This window comes from Miniopterus natalensis, chromosome 7 (genome assembly GCF_054644295.1).
Source record: "Miniopterus natalensis isolate mMinNat1 chromosome 7, mMinNat1.hap1, whole genome shotgun sequence".
Classification (NCBI taxonomy): domain Eukaryota; kingdom Metazoa; phylum Chordata; class Mammalia; order Chiroptera; family Miniopteridae; genus Miniopterus; species Miniopterus natalensis.
This window is the reverse complement of record NC_142087.1, coordinates 4,095,330-4,120,370: the sequence shown is the minus strand read 5'-3', so window position 1 is coordinate 4,120,370 and position 25,041 is coordinate 4,095,330. Positions and strand designations below refer to the sequence as shown.

The window sequence follows — 25,041 nt, the reverse complement described above, 5'->3', positions numbered from 1 at the left end:
CCCCCTCTTCCTTCCTCTCTGAAATAAAATTTTAAAAATGTATTTTAAAAAAAAAAAAGAATGCCAGGACATAATACCTCTTTCTATCCAGTCTACTTCTATTCTTATGGTACTGGGTAGAACAAAGTGATAACACAAGGTCCAGGACAGCCCTGGCCTTGGAGCCCACAAACCAACAGTATGATGCCAACAGGCAAATTCAAAAATGCCAACAGGCAAACTCAGCAGAGCCCTGGCAGGGTAGCTCAGTTGGCTGGAGCATCGTCCCATACACCAAAAGGCTATGGGGTTCGTTTCCCAGTCAGAGCACATACGTAGGTTGCAGGTTCGATCCCGGGTCGGGGAGCATACAAGAAGCAACCAACCAATGTTTTACTCTCTCCCTCTCCCTTCCTTTCTCTCTAGAATCAATGAAAAACATGCTCGGGTGAGAATTAAAAAAAAAAAAAAAATTGCTTAAAAATGCCATACAGAGAGTATCTGGGTTCAATAAATTCCACCTCAGGGCACCCCACCACTTAAAGGCCTACGCCTCAGCTCCCAAATGCATGGAAACAAATGATTCCTCAAGGGGAAAAGAACTGAAAAACTCACCCACACAAATCTCCAAATCACCAATTAACAGTATTACAAACCATCCATGATCACTTGTCATCAGAGAAATGCAAACCAAAATCACAGTGCGGTGCCACTGTTCTCACTGATCACATTAAGGGGAAACTTATGTGCATGTATTTTTTCTCAATAGAATTTCCAGTATTGGAAAGAATGCAGAGAAACAACCACGCTCCATTCCAGGTTGCTGTGTAAGTTGCTACAGCTTTTCCAACAGACGATCTGGAATTATCTACCTAAAGTCTTTGCCATGTTTACCACCTTGGACTTGGTAGGTACACTTCTAACAATTACACTAAGGAACCCATCAGAACAGCCATGAAAAATTCTGTTCTTCCTATGTGTTTAATTACCTGGGAAAACATTTAAACTAAGTGAAAAATGTAAATTATAAAACTCTTTCAATGTAAATATATAGGCATAAGCATACCTTAAGATGCCCAAAGGTTTTCGAATCAATGAATGAACGAATGCACAGACAGGGTGAAGGCCATTACATCAGTTTTTCCCTCTTACAATGGGGATCTAATAAAGAAAGCCTTCCTCATACCATTTCTGCCACCAGCCTGTCGCACAACCACTTGAGCCTTGGGGTGCACAGCCCAGGAGGTTGGTTTCATCCACACCATCAAACCTATTGGTATTTGCAAAAGGAACAGACTCTCCAGGACACCTGGGCTGCTCTGTGAGAGAGTCAGGACCTTTCCCCCAAACAATGTCAAAAACCAAAGATCATCTGCAGGGAGACTGAATAGGACCTGACTCAAAGTCACGGACTGTGGGGTGAAGAAATTATGAACTTTATCTATGCAACCAAGAAAACACAGGATGTCTGGTGCTTGACCATGACTCAAAGCTAAAAAATAAATGGTCATTTCCATCTCCTTTAGCTGATGTCTAAGATGAGGGTTCTCTACAACATATTGGGGGTCCCCTCCTTGTTACTTTAACTTTTCCTTAAAGAGAGGGGGAGCCCATCTCTGTCTAAACAAATTCTAAAATCACTCTGGCTACCCACTAGGAGGTTCTGCACATGGAAATCTCTTCCACCCCAACCCTCACTCTGGACACATTTAACACACAACAGTGGGAAAAACATACCTCATGCTCACAGATTTTTATGACTATTTTCGCTATTTGCGTCAATTTGTGATTTCCTAAGGGAATAAGAAAACAGGATTAATTTTGATGAAAACATGTAACACCCAGCCTTTCAATTGCATTTCCACTAACAACCTTTTAACTTGTTTTCCCCCAGGATGAAGCTTTTAAAGGCTAAAATCCAGAAGGTTCTGGCTTCTAATGCCAGTTCAAATTATGTGACGTTTCTCATGAATGTCAGCCAGTCCCTGGTACCTTGATACCATCTTTTCTGAAACTGAGCAATTTGTGATGTTTCCCTACAAGTTATGGATTAATATTTGAAAGATGCTTTTACATTTTAAAGGCTCAAGTTAGTGGAAAGGAGTCCTACTCTACCCGCTGTTCCAAACTCCAACCCAAGAACAGTATGGGGGAAAGAAGGCATTTAATTACGTAGCTCCTGTGTACCCATGCTTCAAAATACATTTTTTAATTTTCCAATCCTCACTCAAGGATATTTTTTCCATTGCTTTTCAGAGAGAGTGGAAGGGAGAAAGAGAGAGAAAAAATCGATGTGAGAAAGACACATCGATTGGTTGCCTCGTGCACTGACCAGTGATGCCGGAGATTGAGCCTGCAACCGAGGTACATGCCCCTGGCCAGAGTCAAACCTGGGACCATTCGATCCGTGGGACAACATTCTAACCACTGAGCCAAACCGGCCAGGGCCAAAATACATTTTGTTGTTAACCCCTCAAGAAGCCATAATAGGGAGCAGATATGAATATTCCCATTTCATCAATGAGTAAGCCAAGGCTCAGGAGCCATCACTTGCACGAGCCCACTTAGCTAATGAGTTAAAGATCTGGCCCCAGATCTAACTCTAAATCCCTTACCTTTGCAATAAACCAGAGGAGACAAGATGGTCAGAAAGCCATGTTTTCTTCATGTTATTTTACTTTCAGAAACTGTGTTTGTTGGCAAAGAGATTTCACACACACACACACACACACACAAACACACACACCCCCCCCCCTAGATTTCCGGCTTGTCTTGAAAACTCAGAAGACTGATAACTCTGTATCCAACAAACAGGTACTGTGACAGCCCCTAATAAGAGCATATCATATGGTTTGGGTCACGAAGGGAAGCTCTTCAGAGGACTGAGAAGCTGAGGCTGAATTTTTATGGAGAGTGGAAGAATGGGCAACACACACAGCTTATTCTCTTTTCTAGGTGTCATCTATGCCACTCACCCCCATTATAAATGATGCAGTTGTGCAAAATCCACTTGGCATCAGCCAGGAAGGCTTCTGTGCAGCCATACATTTTCTTCTTAGCGTTCTGGGGAGACAAGCCAGAGCATAATCACCAGTGAGTCTACACAAGCCACAGCCAGTAGCACCTGCGTCCCCCACATAATTTTCTTAGCAGTCATTTGCCAAATTAATTAATGTTTTTACTCATTTCCCAAGATGCTATTATAGTCAGGATCTATAACTCTAAAAATATATCCACTGAATTTCTCACGCTAACTTGAATTTTCTCATTTTACAGCAGCTGTCCTTTATCAAGCAGCTTACTCCAGTGAACAGACATTATATATATTTATGTATTTATTGTTACTTGTAATAGTCTCCCATTAGCCTCCTGGCTGAGAATTCAATGAAGCAGTCATTATCATTCCCATTTTACAGACGGGGGACCAAGGTACGGAAAGGTTAAGGAACATATCTCTCCAGTTTCAAAGCTACTAATTTAGGAAGCTAGAATTCCAACCCTGTCTTTTTTGAATGCCGTCTTTTTGGAATACCATGAGAGTGTGTGCAATTTTCCAAAAGCAAATGAGATTTACTGTTTGGGGTTCATCCATGCACACATGAAGTGATGTTCTCTCCTCATACATGCTTTCTTGATCCAGATTTTGGTGCCAACAATTTGAAAATCAGCACCAAGAAGTTGTGCACAATCTAAAGGGTTACACGTGTCATTTTCAGCATAGAGGTCTAGCATGAACTTTTAAAACACCTCTGGGCATTAAAAAAATACCCTTATCGGTAGAGTAAGTCAAGTTCTATGAAGCCATTAATGTATTGCTAATGTGAAGGTTTCTCAGACACTTAATTTTCTCTTCTCTCCTGCTGTTCTCACTAGCATCTCCAAAAGGAAAGAAAAGGTAAGGCTCAAATCCATCAAATTGCTACGTCTTAGAAGCTATGACTTCTTCCTATAAAGAACTAGAATCACTGCAGAAGTAATATTTAGAGCTAATCAGTGGACTTCGACACTCTATTGCAATCCTTAAAAGAATGTTACAGAAGGCATTAGGGAATAAAAGTTCTTCCATTCCAATAAAAATAGTGCAGAGGAAATGTAGAGAAACCATCTAACTTGAGATGGGGAATGAAAAATGAGGGAGGATCCTTAGTCATCTCAACTGTGGGCAACAACGGTGAGGTTCTTTGATGGAGGCCAACCTTTTCCAATGTACAAAGGTCCATGGGGTGGAAGATGTATTCTGCGTAGTCGGGATGCTGCTCCAATGGAACAGGCTTCTGGAATGCGTCTGTCTATAAAAGAAAAGATACGCACACACACAGACACAAACCCATCACTGCTGTGGAAAACCAAGCATTAATGCCAACAAAGCACTTTAAAACGCAGACAACTTTTCAGACAATATGGTTTTTAAAATTTTCACAAAGAATGATCCTGAGGAGCTCTCCAAATAGGTTCCCTTTCTAATTATGCCTGATTATCAATAATTACGAGCCCAACTGTGTTCTGGTTTTGTCTCCTTCTGAAGACATACACAAATAACAGGTCCTGTCCTTGTAAACAGAGTGGGGCAAAAGTAGATTCACAGTTGTTCGTATGAAAAATAATGCAGCCTGGCCAGGCGTGGCTCAGCAGTTGAGCATCGACCTAGGATCCAGGCGATCAGGGTTCGATTCCTGGTCAGGGCACATGCCCAGGTTGCAGGCTCGATCCCCAGTCGGGGGCGTGCAGGAGGCGGCCGATCAATGACTCTCTCATCATTGATGTTTCTATCTCTCTCTCCCTCTCCTTTCCTCTCTCTGAAATCAATAAAGATATTTTTTTTTAAAAATGAAAAATAATGCAATAATTAATCAATAATAATACCAGAATGAAGTCTGTGTTTAGCATACTCACAACTGTAAACGTACTTTTGCCCAACCCTGTATTAAGATGGACAAGAACAACACTCTATCAGTTCCTTTAGACCTGAACTCTGAACAAAGCTTATGTATACACTGCAAATGCCCATAATCAAAACTGCCTGAGGCTAAAATCTGGCTATACCAAATAAAGAAACACCAGATAAGGTTCTCCAAAGTGCCAACAGCTATTTTACACATGGGGGAAGATTTAAATAGTGAGGTTTTGCTCCTTCTTTGAGAAGCCAAATTACCTTCAACACAGGAACTGTGTAAAAGTTTTTCATCTTGATCCATTTTCTTAAGTCCTACATGAATCAGCTGAAAACGTAAGCCTGGTTTATTGATAGGTGGTATTTACTTATCAATAAAAAAAATCTAAAAGATTTAATTAAACACCAAATTATACTCAAGCAAGGCATCTGAATGGGTTACCATTTACAGTCAGCCAAGCCCTTTTACCCAGAATGAATGAGTGGCCATTGTAAGTTTCAGAGATGCTACCACAAAATCAGCGACTTTCTATGCTGATTGATTTTATATCAAAGAATTTATGTGAGAAATTAACGTCGTCTCTGATTTTTCCTTTTGGTTTATAATTCTACAGTGTTGACAAGTCTACATGAGTCTATTCTCTTTGTAAACAGTCCTCAGCAGATATGATTCAGCCTACAAAAAGCAGGAAGTAATTCTCTGTCACTCAAAATAGAAAACTCCATAGTTTTAAAAGTTTGTCGTTTTAACCAAACTGAGGCTATGCTTTTGCTTCCACTGACGGGCATTTTATTAAAAAGAAATAGGTTCCCAATTTAGCAATACCCAACTGGCATGCTCTCAATCTTTTTCATCATGATACCAAATCCCACTATATAATCTCAAAACTAAAGCTTCCTTTTATAAAGAATCAAACCACAGGGGCTACTAAATACCCTGAGATTCTACATTTCTATAGATGCATCTGACTTAGAAAAAGCAAACTCTAAAGAGTTACAAAGGATCACTACTGGTCCATATAGTGCCTTTGTGCAAATCAGAAAAAGAGAACTCCAGCCTCAAGTTTCTAAAGGAAAAAAATGTCATAATATATAGATTATATTGGCATAACATATGGATTATTTTTAGAAGCAAAGCATTTTACTGCCATCTTCCTGAAAACTGTCACACAAAAACTAAAACCACCATGGCTACGATCAGACTGGCACTCAGGAGGGAAACCACGGGAAGGACACAATTTGCCAGCAGAATGTGGCAGCCCTGTTTTCACATACAGATTTTCTTTGCCCAGGCTGGGTAGCTCAGTTGGTGAGAATGCCATCCCAATACACCATGGTTGTAGGTTCGATCCCCAGTCAGGACACATAACAAGAATCAACCGATGAGTGCATAAGTAAGTGGAACAATAAATTGATCTCTCTCATCAATAAATTAAAATAATAATATTTTCCTTAAGGGGAACAGGCTGTACCTCAAATCCCATTTCAACATTGAAGGAACCAATCAAATTCTCACCCTTTATGAGAAAGCTCACTGGTTGAGTTTTACTGGAAGGTTCCATGGTCAGACCTTGTTTATAAATAAACTGGGTTGTACTCAGCAATCATTGCAATGGAATTTTACTAACTCACAAGGGAAGGAGTCAACTTCCCCTTACCTGATGGGATATGAGGGTGGTTTCACTAGATAACCAATCAGAATTTTAAATCCCCATCATTTCCCAACTAAAGTCCTTGAGGACACACAGTACACACTATAGAGAACTGAATGCTGTCGTAACTTACGTTTCATTTACAGATGTTGGAATTCGGCACATAAGAAGGCCTAACCAGCATGCACAGGTGTCTGAAAAGCTAAAGCTACCTGGAATAAGAGGTTAACAGAACAAAAGTCACTACTTCCATTTATACTTTATACCAAGAGGAACTTTCTTCTTACCCCTGGCTGTTTCATTTTCTGAATGGCAAACTTGAGCAGGTAGGACAACTGTTCGATGGTGAGCATTGTCATGGCTTTACTCTGGGTCTCGATGCATTCTGCTACTGTAATCTTCTATAAGTCAAAATCACACAGATGGCCAGTTAGAAAAAGTTACTATCCGTAAACTGATTTCCCTTTTCTCCTAATTTTCCATTAAGCTCACACATAAAAAATGATAATTTCCAAGTGAGACCAGTCGTTTCGCTTGACAAGGACTCCAATCTACTTATCCGTTTACTGGATCAGTGGATAAAAGTTAGAAGCACACCAATCCATTGATTACTTTATTAGAAGTGTTTTATGCTCATGAAGATGATAAAATCTAAGAAAGATGCCACTGAGCAGGGCCCTGAAAATAGTCATTATTACAATCTTGAATTTCAAGAATGGGATGAGAGGAAAGGCCACTGATGCTTTCAGGGTGATCTCTTCATACAATGAATCAGCCACTTATCTTGATCTTCTTAAGGTTCTGGGCTATCTTTCAGGAAACTGGCAAGGCATTTACTCAGCGACATCACTGATGGAAAGGGACCGTCTTCAAGATAGGAAGAATCCAAGGGATGGTGGTGAACTAATAATAAATATGACTTAATTCTCTGTCACCACTGATGTGAACCCACTCAGGACAACTGCGCGAGGAGCACAGCCTAGCTGTCTTATCTCCATGGGCAATAAATGTCACTTTGTAAGGGAAACTCCCATCCAAGAAGAGACTCGGATTCTGCTACGTAAATCTGGTGCTATATGTCAGCGCTTCAGAATCCTTATGCAGCAACAACAACAAAAATAGCGAAGTCTGATGATGGCAGGGAACATTCTTGAGCCATCTGTGGGGAGAGAGCTGAGAAAAGTTTTCTCCAATTAATTTGGATTTCATTTCCACTCTTCCTATCTCTGGATCCTCCAAAAGGAACTTTCAGATGTGTCTGGTTGTCGAGGAAAATGGGCAACACAGAGTCATTCTGAAGCCGAAAACAGTACATGACGCAAGTATCTAATTGCTTGGCTACCAGAGCCTGACAGAGCTCGTCTTCTCAGCTGAGCGCCCTACCAAGTCACCCCGTAAGAACACTGGGGCTTGAAATCTTAGACATAGCATGCCTGTTTGCCTGAATTCCTGTTCGTTTCCAGGTAACTTATCCATGGCAAACACTTGGGCTGCATGTCATTCAACTGTCATTCGCCTTCTCTGCCCCACATCTCCAATCCCTTCCTCCTGGCTGGCAGTGCCTGGTTCCCACAATATAGACTAAAAAGTGCTGGACACGCATTTTTCAAGCCTTCTTTGATTAAGGACTAATGATCCAGACCTGACCAATGAACCCAAGGGCAAATCAGTCAGTTGGAGGCTGATGGGCAAAGTCCTTCTGTTTGATAAAAAGGGATGTGAAGAGAGACACCCCTATTAGGGGATTTTTGTCTAGCTACTGTGATAAAATCCCCAGTCGCCATCATAGGGCCACATGGGGACAACATGGCCTCAGCAATGGAATGGAAAGTCTGGCTCTGAACAAGCTCTTGCCTGGCCCTGCCTCTGGGTTTTTCCTACCCATGCTAACAAAACCCTATTGTTTCAGTCACCTTTTACCAAGACCTATTATTTGCAGCAAAAGTATCCTCTCTGAACCACTACCTTTTTTGCAAAATTATTAAACAATAATTTTAAGGAAGGGAAGGGTTGGCCAAGACAAAAAGAAATAGGTGAAGGCTCCAATTCCCACACTAAACGTAGAAGAATGAGCTGAGGCTCTGAACAGGAGGGCGTAGCTAAGCAAACACGTCCTACACATCTCTCCATCTAGAGTAACCCGCAGAGAATCAAAGGCCATCTTTTACAGTTTTAGGGGCAGGACGTCATTAAGACGTCATCATCCTATCGGCTGAATGTCTAATTTCTTTTCTTTTATTTCTTATTTTTCTCCTTTTCTTATACAAAAATGGTACCATAGACACTGTCCTATATATAGCTTGCTTCCCCCCCCCACTAATGACATCTGGGAGAACTTTCCATTTGACACATAGAAAGCTTCCCTCATTTGATATCTCACTCCAACATACTTTGAATGCAGGTGACATCCCATAGTAAATTATTTTGTAGAGGACATTCTTACTTTCAGCATTTTGAAAAAGCATCATATTTGGAAGTCGCCAGATAATGGAAACCGCAATAATTGCTTTAATGAGGAGTGTTCATAGACTTTGCTACAAATGAAATATAACATTCCCTTTACTATGCCAGTGTGCTTCTGCCTGGGGTCTTGAACTTGCTGTCCCCTCTGCCTAGAGGGTCATCCCCCCAGCTGCATGACTCACTCCTCCTCTTCTTCAAGTCTTTCTCAAATTTTAGTAAGGCTTCCTGGACCTCTTTGTTTAAAATGGGAACACCCTGCACCCTCCTTGCTCCCTATTTGTCATCTTCAATTCATTTTTTCCAGAACACTCCTCCTCTAACATACTGTATATAGCTTTCACTAGCCTGGTTTTTGGCCTTTCTTCCTGAAAAGAATGTGACTCATGCCTCTTTTTGTTTACTGCCAATTCCCTAGCACCTAAGAAGTGCACAAGTAGGTGTGGTCTGAATGGAAGCATCAGATGGCAACCACATGGAACATACAACCAAAACTGGTCTTCCTAAAGTGGCTACTGCCAATGATTCAATGATGGAGCAGGAAGACAACATCCAAGAAGGGGAAAAATAGCATGAAATCTTTTCAAAATATGTGAAGATTCATCAGTTAACTTCTGAAATGTTCATTACCAAAGGATCAGAGAAGGTGGCAGATCTCAAAGTGATCCAAAGACCCACGAAGAATCAAAAATACTCAGTGAAAATGTCTTCCCAAGAGGCCACACTGCCAACGTTGGTCCAAAAAGGAGATGACCAGAATAGAGCAGGTGGAAGGCAAGAAATTTCTTTTTTCCCTGAATCTGGATGATTTGAAGAGTTAAAAATAAAAGGGAGGAAGAGAAAGGAGAAGAAACGAGGCAGATAATGCATTCATTCATCAGAACTGACCTCACATTCAGGACAAAACCAGTCCCCCTCTGGTTCCGATGTCAGTCTCAGACACTTAGCGTGATAAACCCGGGGACAGAGCTCACAGCAAAGGACTTGGCCTTCCCGGTGACAAACCCAGCAGTAGAAATCATTTCGTCCATCCTGCGGTACAACATCAACAGGGTCTGTGGTGAGTGGCTGCTTCATATAGTAAAACGGACCATGTCTTAGTTCTGACTGAAATGTAGGCAAGAAAGACAGGTTTGGTTTCAAAACAAATGTGCATTCTCAAAAGGAATTTGAACAAATACATCAATAACAACAAAAGACAATTACAGCATTTCATACATTCATTAAAAAGCTATCTTGGGTTACTCTACTACATACAGGGTTTACAGATCATTACATATTAAGACTTTTTTCTTGCTTCTATTTTAAGAGGACATAGATTGAAAAGCTGATGTCCAAGACTCAATAGGCAGTCCTATGGCAGGATAGCCTAATGGCTACACAACTCAGGCATACCTGAGTTCAAATTTTAGCTCTACCAGCTACATGACCCTTGGCAGGTCTCTTAACCTCTCAGCTTCAATTTTCTCATCTGTAAAATAAATGGGCATGATAATACTGAACTTCATGGTACTGTGGTTGGGATTAAATGGGATGGTGCAATATATGCATTTAACACTGTGCTGCCATTACTAATATTGCTGATATAGTTAAGAGCCCAATATATGGAAGTCTAAATGTTCAAAGCCAACAAATAACGTCAGTTTGCCCTGGGATTCTTTCAACATCAGGCTTTTGGAGAATAGATCAATTGGATTTGAGGCACCAAAAAATGATCACCTGTTTTTTAAGTCTTTCCTGAATGCATGAAGTACTCTGACCCAACAAGAGGCTTCCTAAAGCCATGGTTCTTAAACATGGTAGGTCCTCATCTACCAGGAGCTACATCACCTACTTAGAACCAATAATGGTAGAAAGATGAGATGGGTGGCCAATTCACAGGAGCCAGACCCCTTCTTATCCCAAACTATCAAGAGCAATTATTTCCCTAATGATATAGAATCCAGCAAAGTCGCACTCCACGCACATAAAATCACTCAGATGAAATTCATTAGCAAAATGTGTACCGGAAACCAGTAAGAAATCCTGCTTAGGAAGGATGAGAAAGTCTGGAGGTAAGCATCAAAATGACCTGGAGTAACTCACTATGCGACCTTAAGAAGGCTACTCAACCCACGTTGAACCTCGATTTTGTGGATAATAGCTTAGCCACAACCACCTCTGAATAAACTTCCTTGTATAACAAGCTTTTTCCCTGTCCTTCAGTAAAATATTACAGTTTCCTCCATAAAGATCTCATATACTGGTTAGAGACTACATAATTTTTGTTGATACTGTCAATGGCATCTTTTTCTATTATATTTTCCAAATAGTTATTGGTGGTACATAGAAATGCGGGTAGATTTTTTAATTGTCCCTATATATAAACAGTTCTAATAGTTTATTGAGTGATTGCATTGGGAGGTGGGGGCGGAGAGAGACAAGGAAAGTAGAGGTTTATTACTTTAAGGTAATGGCACCAAACCTGGGGACAGGTAAGCTAGTACTCTAAAACCTGGTTCCCTGATGGCCCACATGGGGATAGATTATAAACAGGAAAAATTATTAATCATGGTAATTTTTAAAAAAAGAATCAAAAATTTAGTGAAATGATAAAAACTTAAAGGTCCAACAAGGTAGAAAATCTATCTTTACCTGCTCTGATTAAACTGGCTCCCTAAATTCCCATATGTATTTGAGGTAGTGTCTGACCTTTTTTTTGGTCTGTTTGTCTATTGACAAAACAGTAACATGTTTTCATTACTGGTTTAATAAATCTTACGTGGCTACTGTTCACTTAACAAAATTAATAAAATCCATTGACCAGAAAATAAAAATCAGGGGCTACACTGATTGGTTAATCATTGTATCAGGTCCTCATGTCAACCATGGAGTTTTTCTCTCTAGTTTAATGATAGTGTGGTAGGTGGTATTTGTCCACTTTCATGGGTCTGAGGCATAAGACATCTTCCATTTCCAAAACCAGAGCAAATTCCAAATCTAGGCCTTTTAAATTCCTCATTTCTTATGCTGCAAACAAAAGCACCATAGGTTGGGGGCGCCCGGTTATGGACTGCCATTTAGCCTCCGCCAATAATAGGTCTGGGCAGCTGCTGGCAGGGGCCTAGTGGCAAGCCCCAAGCTGGGGTCACCAAATCCACAGGCAAAATAGCCCCAAGTTTGGCACCAAAATTGTTACCGGGCTAATGGCATCCATTTGCCTGCATGCACCAAAGCCCAATAAAACACAATCAGAAGTTTGCAGCAAAGAAAGTAGAGACTTACTAGTTTAAGAAAATGGCATCAAGCTCAGAGACACAGGTAAGCTAGAGCTCTAAAACCTAACTCCAGGGAATATGTAATTCTTGAGCCCAGTTATGTCCCTGTTTCACTTCAACATTTGAGATAGACCATTCACTTGGTTTCCAGAAATTAACATCATAGCTACAATATTCTTCCCATGTTATGTTTTTCAACATACTATCACACACACCATCTTCATGTTATCCCCACAACCACCCAGAGGGGTACACAGGGTAGACACTACTGGTCTTACTTGACAGGTGAGAAAGCCAGGTTAAAAAGACTTATCTGGAAGAACTGGATGGAAAAAGTGAAGAGATTTATAAGTACAAATCGGGAGTTACAAGACAGTCATGGGGCCCTGGCTGGTGTGGCTCAGCTGAACATCGTCTGTGGACCAAAAGGTCACCAGTTCAATTCCCAGTCAGGGCACATGTCCAGGTTGTGGATCTGATCCCCAGTTGGGGTTAGGGTACATATGGAACTAATCGATGTTTCTCTCTCTCTCTCTCTCTTTCCCTCTCCCTTCCTCTCTCTCTAAAACAATAAAAACATATTTTTAAAAACTACAGTCATGGCACCCTAGCTGGTTTGGCTCAGTGGTTAGAGCATCAGCCCACAGACTAAAGGGTCCCAGGTTCCATTCCAGCCGAGGGCACATACTTTGGCTGCAGGCTCAGCCCCAGTCGGGCAAGTGCAGGAGGCAAATAATCTATGTGTCTCTCTCACATCAATGTTTCTGTTTCTCTCTCTCTGTTTCTCTCTCTCTCTTCCACTCTCTCTGAAAAGCAATGGAGAAATATCCTCAGGTGAGGATAAAAAAAATTAATATATATGTATGTGTATATATATAGTCACAGGGATATAAAATAAAGCATAGGGAATACAGTCAATATATATATGGTGCCAGATGGGTACTTGAAATATTGGGGATCACTCTGTAAAGTATATGATTTTCTTTATTTTTAAATATATCTTTATTGATTTCAGAGAGAGGAAAGGAGAGGGAGAGAGAAACATCAATGATGAGTCATTGATTGGCTGCCTCCTGCACGCCACCTGCTGGGGATCGAGCCCGCAACCTGGACATGTGCCCTGACCGGGAATCGAACCCCGATCGCCTGGATCCTAGGTTGACGCTCAACCACTGAGCCACGCCCGGTCACCCTATTTCGTGTTAGTTTCAGGTGTACACCATAGTGGTTAGAAAATCATATCCTTTACATGCCCAGCAGGAATGGCAACCAGGGTTTGATTCCCGGTCAGGGCACATGCCCAGGTTGTGGGCTCGATCCCCAGCAGGGGGCATGCAGGAGGCAGCCAATCAATGACTCTCATCATTGATGTTTCTCTCTCCCTCTCCTTTCCTCTCTCTGAAATCAATAAATATATATTTTAAAAAAGAAAGATAAACTATACACATCAAGCAAGCAGAAATTATCTCTAACCTGAGTAGGGTCATCTAAGATGCTTTCGTGGCTTTTGCAAGACAGCGGTAAGCTATAGTCCAGTGCCTGACTTCCATCCAGTAAGTTAATAGGACAGAAAGAATCGGAATCACTAAGATCGAAAGAAAACAAGAAAATTCTAATATGACAGCTAATCTTCCTAAGGGGTAACCCAAGTCCTTTCTATCTCATAGGAGCCAGAGGACTGCCACTTAGGAAGTTAGGTTTCCCCATGTCCTTGCCCCTGCCCCACACCTGGCTGGGGAGCAGGTGATCCTGGGAGGATCATGAGGAGTTGAGTGTCAGGCTGCTCCAAGCTCTTTTCAGGAGATTCTGTCCTTTCCTGGAGCAGTGACGTTGTTGCTGAGGCCTAGCTCCCTGGTAATCTCCTTGTCAATCAGATACCTGCCTTATCTGCTGCTTGTAAATGTTTCCTGCTCCATCAAAATCATCTGATAACCAATATAGAACATTTAAAACAGGAAAAGCAAATCATTTCAGGTTCACCCCCACAAGTATAAGGTGTGTTACCAGCCTGCTGGTAAGGCAAACAGGTTGCAACCTGTGTTATTACAGGATAATTGCAGGCTCTGTGAGCAACGTTCTTATTTCCCTGCTTCTCCCACAGGTAAGCTTAACAAGAAAATAGACAGGCTTGTTCATTCGTTTCTGGAATACCTTAGTCTGCCCCAGGAGCTGGCAAACTTTTTACAGTATGTAAATGAATGAATGTGGCTGTAGGCCAATAAAACTTTATTTACAGAAACAGGCTCAGAGTATAGTAATAACTAGAGTTTGCACCTAGACTATCATGTAACAAGTATAGTTTGTGACACCTGGTCTGCCTAAGCTAGAGAATGGGTACTCTGGCTGCTGTGTAAGCACAGGGTACATGTCGGGGGGAGGGGGACCCACAAATTCAAATTCCTACAGGGGAGACATAGATCACATAAATTAAATAAATATAGTCCCCTTCTCCAGCTTTTGTTCTCCCGCACTGGATAAAAGCATGGGTCTTGCAAAATAAGACAAACTACCTGGCCTTGGAGTATGAGGAATGGCCCTAGCATTCACTCTGGAGGAGACAGCAGCAGGGGCAGAGCTCACACCCACCACAGGGGCGCACTTCCACTCAGCTCCAGGGCCAAGGCAGCTAGGCTGGCACATACCACAGTGCTGCCTGATCTCAGGACAATGCCAGCAATCCTGCTGTCCCCTGAACTGGCTCAACTGCTCATACACTGTCCCTGCCCAACAAAGGATTTCTGTGAAACATCCAAGTTTTTAAGACAATGCATGGACCCAACAAAATAAGTCCTAGCCCATCCATTTATGATATGTATATACCCTGCACTCAGACATGAAGAGGGAACCCAGGATTTCTCTGCCATATTTGATCAAAGTATATCTAAGGCCATTTGGTACAAGTCTGTTAGCAGTTATTTCTCAATCCTTTCATGGAGGGAGGGAGGGAGGGAGGGAAGGAAGGAGGGAGGGAGGAAGGAAGGAAGGAAGGGTTGGTTCTTCCAACAGGACTCTTCAAACTCAAATGACCCAATAACTAAAGGTAAGAGTGGTATTTTGCAATCAGGGCCCTAATGTCACTTGGGGACAAGGTATTTCTTGTCCTATCTACTGCAAGATGTTTGGCAACCTGACCCTCCTCCACAAAATGCCAGGAGCACCCTTCCAGGCTTTGGGATGTTCCCTCTGGCAATCCCAAGAAAAAGCACCTACATGTTTTCACCTTTCCTAAGGGATAAAAACATTGAACCAAGAGGCATTAAAAATTAATTTTAAGCCTTAGAATACTTTTTCCCCTAAAAATAAAGCATGTTTAAAAGCTCTTCTTGAAACTCCCCTAAAATTATCAAATCCCCAATATATGAAAAATGGGTGAAACAGGCTCCCAACCTGAAAACTCAACCCACATCTCCACTTGGTAATAAAAAGTCACTACCAAAATTGGAAAAATGTGGAGTTTTTTTAGTTTTTTTAAGGCCAGAATGGTTTTCTTTTTAGAACACTGGAATACAGAAGAGAAATTAGAGTGAAGAAAAAAAGGAAGGAGGTGGAGAACCTTGATATATGCAAAGAGCTCAAACACCTAAGAGGGCCTGAGGCAGAAAGAACAAGCAAAGCAGGTGGGGTATAACACCATAGGGAGGGGGTGGGGAGTGCTGCAAACCGGAGCACACAGGTCCTGCGTCTAAAGGGGCAAGATCTACTCAGTTCCAGCTGTTGCTAGAATTCTGAGTTTTATAGGAACCTAGAAATATAAGTTGTTACCTGAAATCTCACCATTTTCAAATGTTGGTGACTAACAGGAATTATATTATGTTGGTCAATCACAGCATTTGCAGCTTATGATTTGGTTTTAATTCCAAAATTCTAAAAGAAAGAAAGAGGCCAAGAAAGGGAGGGTTGTCCAGAAGAATTTTTTTTACAAAGGATTTAAGTTCCTCTTAGGAAAGCAGGCTCTGCATGAGAGAGATTGCCCCTACCATGCAAACTTTATATGCTACAATGAATTATAGAGTCAAGGGTTAGCCATTTCCTCTCTTTACAGCTAAGGCTAATTTAATTTCTCTTTTGCTACCTCCTGGCTGTTCAGCCCCAGGGAGTTTTAGATCTAAAAAACAAACCTACAAGCAACCTAATAATGTCCCCAGTCTAAACCCTTATTTACAACGTTAACTGAAGCTCAGAGATAAAAAAACAATACCAAGGTCACACAGCCAGTTCCCCAGATGCAGTGGGGCAAAAAGAGCCCAGTCCCCTGGTCTGCAACACCTTCCCTCCAGAGCCTCGATCCTATAAGCTCTTCTACCAGGACTGAAGATGACAGATTACTCAGGAGCATAATCGCACACCATGTCTCGTCACCCATGCTTTGCTATTTTCCACATCTTGAGCACATTCTTTGTTCATAAATTCCCACCCTGGGTCAAACTCTGGGGAGACAGCAACCATCAGACACTTTTCTGAGGCCGACAGTTCCAGAGGGGGACACAGATTGGGTAGCTGGTGAGAAAGTGTTACCCAGGAAGTTAACGACTGGCTAAGTTAAGGTTTGGGGATTATCTGTGGCCTTCATGTTTCTCTCTTAGTCTTTAATATCAACAGGCAGACCTAAGCTCAAAAGCAGGTTCTTACTCGCTCTGAGACCTCAAGGAGGTAACTTAACCATTCTGAACCTGTGTTTTCATCTATAAAATGGAGATGATTACAGCCCTTACTCAAAGGGTCATCATAAACATTAACATAGGCACCTGAAAATGGGGCAAAGGGGAAAAATCTGAAACTAATATAATGTCCCATGTCAATTATAGCTCAGTACAAGAAAAAAAATTTTAAAGATTAATCCAGGAAAGTGCTTACAACAGGACATATAGCACAATGTAAGCACTACTTTTAGATTATTACCAACACTATTATGTATGTCTTTCACATTGCATTCCCCCCCAAAATTTATTTCTGACCCACCAGTTTCTCTCCTCTAACAGGATTAGACCTGTACTGTCCAACATGGCAGCTACAAGCCACAGACTGCCACATAAATTTAAATTAGAAATTCAGTTCCTTGGTCACATTTGCCATTTGCAAATGCATAATGGCCACATGTGGCTTGTGACTATCATACTGAACAGCACAGGTCTAGGACATTTCTAGAGCTGTTGTTGAATTATTTCATATGTAGCTTGTGTGCTTAGTCCACTTAGTGTAGAGCCTCGCTTAATTTTTATTTTTATTATTTATGTCACTTGGCTCAATTCATCGTAACAACCTTAGGAAATCAATAGTAGGAGTGTCATTATCCCCATTTCAGTAGATAGGAAAAAGAGGCACCAAGAGGTTAACTCGCCCACAGCCAAAGAGCAAAAGCAGAGCTGGCATTTCGCTATATAATTTGAGAATGAAAATAGATTAGTGTGCAGCAACATACCCTCTCATACTTCTGGGCATTTAACCGCTGCTAGGTCTCTTCCTGTGAAAGCAATAATCTTGTTTCCTTCAACCTCAAATCCCCAGAGCCCACTTGGGCACTCGTAACGCAAGAAATGCATGAACATATCCAAGGATTCCTTGCTTAAGTGGTACCAGAACCACAGGTCACCCTGTCTCATCCGGGGCCAGGATTTGGCCTCATGGTCCACTAAAGCACCTCTTTTTTTTTTTAAATTGAAAATATATTTAACCTGCATCAGAGAACTTTAAAGCTAAGTTTCTTTAGCGTGATCCGAGATAGTGAATAGATGTTCCTATCTAGTTGGTTGGCTCCCGCTGCCCAGGGAAGATGGAGTCTGCAGCCAAGGTCTATGCACAGTGAAAAAGAATGGTGACTAATTACCAAAGTCTACAGTGAGCAATGAGTGGGGAGAGCAGCTGTCTCTCACCACAGACCTAAGCCCATTATTTTACAGATGAGAAAAATGATACCAGAAGGGAGCATGCCTCAGGCATACAAACACCTCCAGGCAGAGGTGAGAACCATCCTGCTGTCTGGCCCAGAAGGAAATATCCTCTGGCCACATGGGGGAAACAGTCCTAAAGTGTGAAACAGAAACCCAAGGAAAAGCCCAAACCCTAAAGCACAGTGTCTTCATCTCATCTGGGTCACTGCCCTGTCTCCAAAACAGATCTGAAAACCTGCCAGAAATTTCAACACAGGCCCATTTTAAGCTGCCCTTTTCTGTCCTATGCCAATGACAGCCAGAGTCAGGCAGCTTGTTAAATGCCAAGAACACCGGCATTAAATAAACCCCCGAGAGCTGTAGTACTTCTCACTACAGCCTTTGTCCCACTGGTGCGGACACATTCCCGGTGGCCCTTTACCTGCTCCTTATTGTTACTGTTCAGTAAGCCAGGTTTCTTTTTCTTTTTAATGGGGCTTGTTGATGTGTCCTGTGGCGAGTGTCCATTGGAAGAATGTGGAGGGCTGGGGAACTTTCTTTTCTGGGCTGTTCTCTCTGTGGAGCCAGGATCTGAAAGAGACACACAGGACCACACATTTTAAAGCAGTCAGGGAGGCCTAGGCCCCTTGAGGGGGGAGGATAGGATACAACCCATTTCGTTTTAGTGTTCCTCCTGTTAGAATACACCCACCGGCCCCCCTTTCTGTTACCTATCTCAGGGGTCAGGTGGTCTTTCTTTGATCTATATAACTTTTTGTTTAATTTAACTTGCTACCAAAATATAAAAATTGGGAGACTTCACAAAATAACCTAGATTTTTGGCTTCTCTTAAAAAAAACAACAGATCAGGGTCTTTGAGGGCCTTATGGCAACAAGTAGATCTGAATACTGGCCAGCCATTTTTACATGAAAATGTGCCCCCCATTTTGCCACAGTTTCTACCCTTCCCTACTGTTCTCTGCTGACGAGGCTATGACCCAGCTACCATGAGTTGTCACACAGGCACCAGTATCATCCTTAGCCCAAAGAAATATTTCTTCACCACATGTGTTCCTGATGGCAAAAGCAGGAAACCGTGAAAGATAGACCAGGAAGGCCACACATTTAAGAAAACAAAGGCAAACATAGCCCTTTGTGGAAGACAACAACATTTATTCATGTTTATCAGGCGAACATCGCGCAACTATGCAAAAAAATATAAGCTACCACCAGAAATCCTCATGGCTCAGCCACTGGTGGGCATTATGTTTGCAACTCTCCTCCAAAGAGATCAACACAAATTACCTTCTCACTGAGTCTCATCTGTAAAATGCCAACCTCACCTTTGTCAATCCACTCTTTTCTATTTTAATTCTCCCAGAAATTCATTTAAACACAGATATACTTCCACCACCATCCAATCTTCACCTGCAAGACTGTGAATCCATTCCATGCCCGAGAGCTGTCTTGTTAGCTTAGGGATGATATAATGGCACGGCCTGGCACACCTCACATGCTGAGAAATGAAGGCTACAGGCACCAGAAGAGGAAAGAGCTATGCGGAAGAGTACAGGTGACGGGATGGAATGGGACGTGGAATCCAGAAAGATAGTTATCCCCAAAGACAGCCTGACAACGTTCCTCCTCCAGTTTTAACTATTAGGCAAGTCCCAGCATGCAGGCTGCACCGTGTGCCACCATCCTCCGTATCTGAACAGGAGTCTTAGGGGGCAGATTACCAGGGTCCAATACGGCCACAGGCTCTCAATGATTTACTTTGTTCTGAAGGTGGAGCATCTTGGGGCAGGCTCACAAAGCAAGACAATGAACTGCTGTGACAAAATCCAGTTCCCGCCATGGAACTCTCCAGTCTCACCAGGCAGGCTTCAGGAAAATCCTGAACCAATGTTCAGGGTCTCTCGCTGAGACACAGCCCTGAGAGGAAATTAAATGCTAACCACAGACACCTTGAGGGAGAACAGAACCCAGAGTTTAGGGGATCATCCCATGGACATCAAAACGGAGGCCTGGGGAGCCCAAATGGCTGACCCAGAGGCACACAGCAGCTAGTTAATGAGAAAATTCACTCAAAAGGTGCAGCCAGGGATTGGCACATTCCCCAGAGAAAACTTCTCATTCTCGCAGGAATCCGCACCCACTCCACCATCAAAACTCTCACAAAGTCTTTGACCCAATGATCTCCTCCTAAAAACAGGTCTATAGACACAGTCACTGAGGGACAAAGCACAAACAAGATGACTCCACCTCAGCGCTGTGTGCTATACTATACCTAAGACTGGGAACGATTTCAATGCCCACGAATAAAGGCTGGTCTAATAATACACTCCAGCCACACAGTGGACTATTCTGCAGCATTGAGAAACGAGGCACCTCTACATGGACTGATGTCTGGCGATCTCCAAGCTTCTGAACCAGGTTCGAAAAAGCAACACATGTCTAGCACCATTAACAGACTAATACACATACCCACCCCACCCACCCCCCAAAAAATGTAATATATGTGTCTCTCTGCCTAAGCCTAGAATATTCCTGGATGGACATGAAGATGCGATAGAACTCTAAATGGGGGCTGATGGTTGCTCAGCCAGTGTGCTAAGCGGTTGAGCATCAAACTAGGATCCAGTAGATCACGGTTCGATTCCAGGTTAGGGCATATGCCTGGGTTGCGGGCTCAATCCTCGGGGGGGCGTGCAGGAGGCAGCTGATCAGTGAATCTCTCTCATCACTGATGTTTCTATCTCTCTCTTCCTCTCCCTTTCTCTCTCTGAAGTCAATAAAAATATATTTCAAAAAAAAATAAAATAAATAAATAACAAATAAATAATAAATAAATAAATAAATAATAAATGAGTGGTTGGTGGTCTCAGGGGAGGAAACCCCACTTGGGTGTGGAAAAGAGATTGTTTTACACTGTGTAACCCTTGTGTATGGTATTTACCATGTCCCTGGACAACTTTATCAAAATAAAATAATGAAATAGGAGGTTCAATTTCACATTTAAAAAAAAAAAAAAGCAGCAGGTGCAAACCAAAGCCAGTAATGAGTGGATGACAGAGGCCTGATTCAAAATAAAAAAAGTCACCACATGGACAAAGTTGGGGCTGATCGAAGGAAGGTGTTCGGAATTTTTTCTATGCAGCCCTGATAAGCCAAGTATCTCTGCTCAGGTGTCAGAGTGTGGGTATTTAAGAAAGGTGTTTTAGGAACTCAGAGGAGATGTGTCCCAGAAGAAATGGCATCCTGGCCAGGCAAAAACTGAAAGCTATTGGGCAGAGGTTTTGATTTTGTGTGTTTTGCTCCATTTGTGGATAAATTTTGAAGGAAAAAAGTACATGAGGAAAGACACACCAATGGGAAAATTAGGGCATGTTGGGGGGAAATTAAGTAGTGTATTTTAATGTTTCTCGGTGGAATACTCACTGCTGAATTTTGGAAGGGACAGCTCTTCCTCATCCCAAGGACTAACTCAGCACCCTCCCACTCAATGACATCAGGACTCCCAAACACTGACAACAAAAGGCACCCCCACACATCTCCTAAACACTCCCAGGAGTGCTACTGCTGAGCTGGAACACGGGGCAGCCCAGCCCACACGGAGTCAACCTCGGACGCCAGAGAGGGCACCAGTTCCTTGGGCAGTTCCCCCTGCAGCTGCGATCCCTGCAACAATGGTTCCCAGTGTGGAGTCCCCAGACTAGCAGCAGCCGTCTCACTTGGGCATTTGCTAGAAACGCACATTCTCGGGCCCCACACCAGATCTACAGAATCAGAAACTCCAGGACAGGCCCAGCTACATATGGTTTCACAAGCCCTGGAGGAGTCAGATGCTCCCTGGTTTGAGATGCTTGGGGGGTGTTGGAGGGATGGGCTCTGAGTTCTCAAGCCTAGAAAATTCTCTTCCATCCTGATAGGCCAATCTCCTCTCTTTCCCACCGCTACCTGTGGGTTTGGTCCGGGACTGAGAAAATAAAAGTCGAGCAAGGAGGCAAGGCAAGAGAATAAAAACAGCTAAATAGGAGACAAGCACAGGCAAGTCTCTCCTTCTCAGGGCCCTAGGCCACACCTATAAAGTGGGAGGAGAGGAGAGAAAGTAGTCAAACCAGAATTTCTTACCTGGAGCCCATGAATGTGCTTCAGGGACCCATGATCCAGGAGTCACAGTCCTATACGCAGTTGCAACTTCCTGGGAAGAGGGCCATGCCTACTTGACCGTCTCAAAGGTGTCATCAGCAGTAAAGATTAAAAAGTACAGGGCTAGGGTAGGTAGCTCAGCTGGTTATAGCATCCTCCCGATAAGCCAAGGTTATGGTTTTGATCCCCAGTCAGGGAACATACAAGAATCAACCAATGAATGCATAAATAAGTGAACAACAAATTGACGTTTTCTCTCTAAATCAGGGGTGGGGAATGTATGGCCCATGAGTCATATATAGCCTGCAAAATCATTTGTTCTGGCCCTGCCAAGGCAACCACAGGTGGGACTCAAAACTCAATAAATCTAGGAGCTTTTTTCACAGCTAATTTTTAAATGGATAATTTTGTATGGCCCACAAATGATGTTATAAATATCCAAACGGCCCTTAGCAGAAGAAAGGTTCCCGACCCCTGCTCTAAATAAATAAGTAAATGTATAGGGCTAGAGGATTTTAAAGTCCCTTTTGAACTTTCAAATTCTTTAATTCCATGGGAAATAAGGGGATGAATGCACTCATACGCAATTTACAACTAAGCAGCCCATCGGGAAACAAAAGGGGAAACTGGGACCTGCTTGGCAAGACAAGGAGTGTGACCCAAAGCTGCCCGCACCTCAAAGGATCCCAACCTTCTAGTCTAGGCCAAACATAAAGACCTCAATTCTGTTCCTGGTTACAAATACACCAACTCCCTCCAGAGTTAATGAGACTTCGGCGGCTGCATCCAAAGGGTAGAAATTTAATAGATTCCAAACAACAGGCACATCTATCAACAGCAACAGCTTTCAATGAAGGCTCTTAGGGAGAAAAATTGGGCAATGGCAGCCTTCGGAGGTATGAGACAGCAGGTCAGCATTCTGACATAAAAACCTGCCCACTGGGGGGGGAGGGGGCAGGCCTCTGGTGGTGATTAGATGGTGGGTGCTGCGGACCTTGCCGTAGTCATGGTAACAAAGCCACCTTAAGGACCTTTTCCAGAAAGCTGAGTAAAGTATTTTTTTCCTTCTTTAATGATTTAATTCTGATGGGGATGTATTGCTAAACACATTTCATCTCTAAACTTGGAACGACGACGAACAGCCTCTGTAGACTGATTCACCAGGGAAATGGTTCACCCTTGATCTGAAAGACCTTTCTGTGAGGTAGCAGGACCTTGTGATTCCACTGTGTTGGCCTACAGGCAACCCTATGCTTTCCACCCTCACCTCCCAAAAATAAGTCTGGTTCTGAAGGAGTTAATGTGGGCGAGGGAGGAAAGCTGCCTGGAGGGAAAGGACAGAGCAGTGACTCAGGAAAACAGCTTGGCATAGAACGGGAAGCAGCAGAATGTCCCCTTCCTTGTGACATTTCACTGAAATCTTAATAATATGGGAAGGTCTATGGGTATTAGGAACCGAGCATGTAATTAGATGGTTCCGGAACTGGTGTCTTGTGGACCCCCAGGAATAATCTCGTAGCACTTCCCAGATGTCCCTTGATTTAGGTATGCCTTACTTCAAGATAGCCCAGCCTCTTAGCTTTCCTGAGCCACAGTATTAACAGCTAAGACTTTCTTCTATTACATACAATGTACCAGGCAGTGTTCAAAATGCCTTTTGTGTCCTTCCCTCTAAGTCATCGCCCAAGATCACACAAGTGGCAGGGCTGAGACTTGAACCCAGGCAGCCGTGACCCTGAGGCTCACGCGTGGCCTCATGCCAGGGAGAGGCTTGTCTCAGCTCTGTAGCAAGACGACTTTCTAACTCAGGTCTATGTTTTAAGAGCATACTCTCATTTTGCCTTTTTCTCCACTGCAGATGGTGGTATGGGGAGGAGGGGGGTAGAGGGAAGTTCAATAAGGAGCTCCAGGAACTAACTGAGAGAAAGAGAGAAAATCATGTTTGTCACTCAGTGATGATGCACAACAGTCGCTCAAAGGCAGTCCCCAGGAAGCACATTCACCTCCCGACCTTCCAGTGGTGGCAGGAGAACCTGGAGGGTGTCTCCAAGGCCATCTCCCCTCCCCCTGGTAGTTCTTTCCAATCTCCATCCAGGCCTCCCAGATAGGCCGTAGCAGGCGCCCCGCCCCACCCACATCCGGAGCCTGAGTCACAGCACTCTTCATTCTCCAGAGTCTAGGAAATGACACATCTTTACAGGGAACTGTGTCCTCCAGAGAGGGAAAGGGCCCCAGCTGAAAGGCCGGGTGCTTCTCCCCAAGGAGCAGTCCTGTGCTGTTTTTGTGGGTGGTAAATTTCCTTAATCGTGTCAACAGCAAAGGCTGCCATAGCCTGAAGGAAAAGAGAAACTTGGTCAACAGGTATCACGGGCCACAGAAGTATGGTGACCAACCGTTGGTTGGCCGAAGATGGATAGATTCAGGCAAATCAGGATGAGTTGGTCACCCTACATGGAAGTCAGGGGACACATACTCTGATAGACCTGGTCCCGGTGATACAGGCAGGGTGCCACAGTGGCCGGAAGCCTAGCTCTGCTGCTGCCCAGCAGTGTGGCCTCAAGGAAGCTACTTAACCTCTGTGCCTCCATTCTTCCATAAGATGGACCTCACAGTACTTGTGGAGTTATTAAAGAGCTGAATGAGTTAATTCATGTGAAGCTTGGTGTAACACCTGGCAAAGAGTGTGTACTCAATAAAAGGTAGCTATTTTTTTTAAACCAACAATCCTCCTCATCTTCTTCCTTTTCTACCGCCCTCTCCAAAAACAAATCGCTTCTATTAAG

At 43.0% G+C, this 25,041-nt stretch overlaps 1 protein-coding gene across 1 annotated transcript in view; it reads right to left on the bottom strand.

Annotated features, from left to right (window-relative positions):
* Positions 1-25,041, bottom strand: part of ZMYND8 (zinc finger MYND-type containing 8) — a 106,897-nt gene that overhangs the window by 54,246 nt on the left and 27,610 nt on the right. Inside the window, exons 4-9 of the mRNA XM_016204809.2 lie at positions 18,549-18,697; positions 9,871-10,014; positions 6,810-6,923; positions 4,176-4,268; positions 2,955-3,042; positions 1,717-1,772 (exon numbers count right to left, since the gene is read on the bottom strand). Coding sequence (XP_016060295.1) covers positions 1,717-1,772; positions 2,955-3,042; positions 4,176-4,268; positions 6,810-6,923; positions 9,871-10,014; positions 18,549-18,697 — 644 coding nt within the window. The remainder of the gene's footprint in view (positions 1-1,716; positions 1,773-2,954; positions 3,043-4,175; positions 4,269-6,809; positions 6,924-9,870; positions 10,015-18,548; positions 18,698-25,041) is intronic.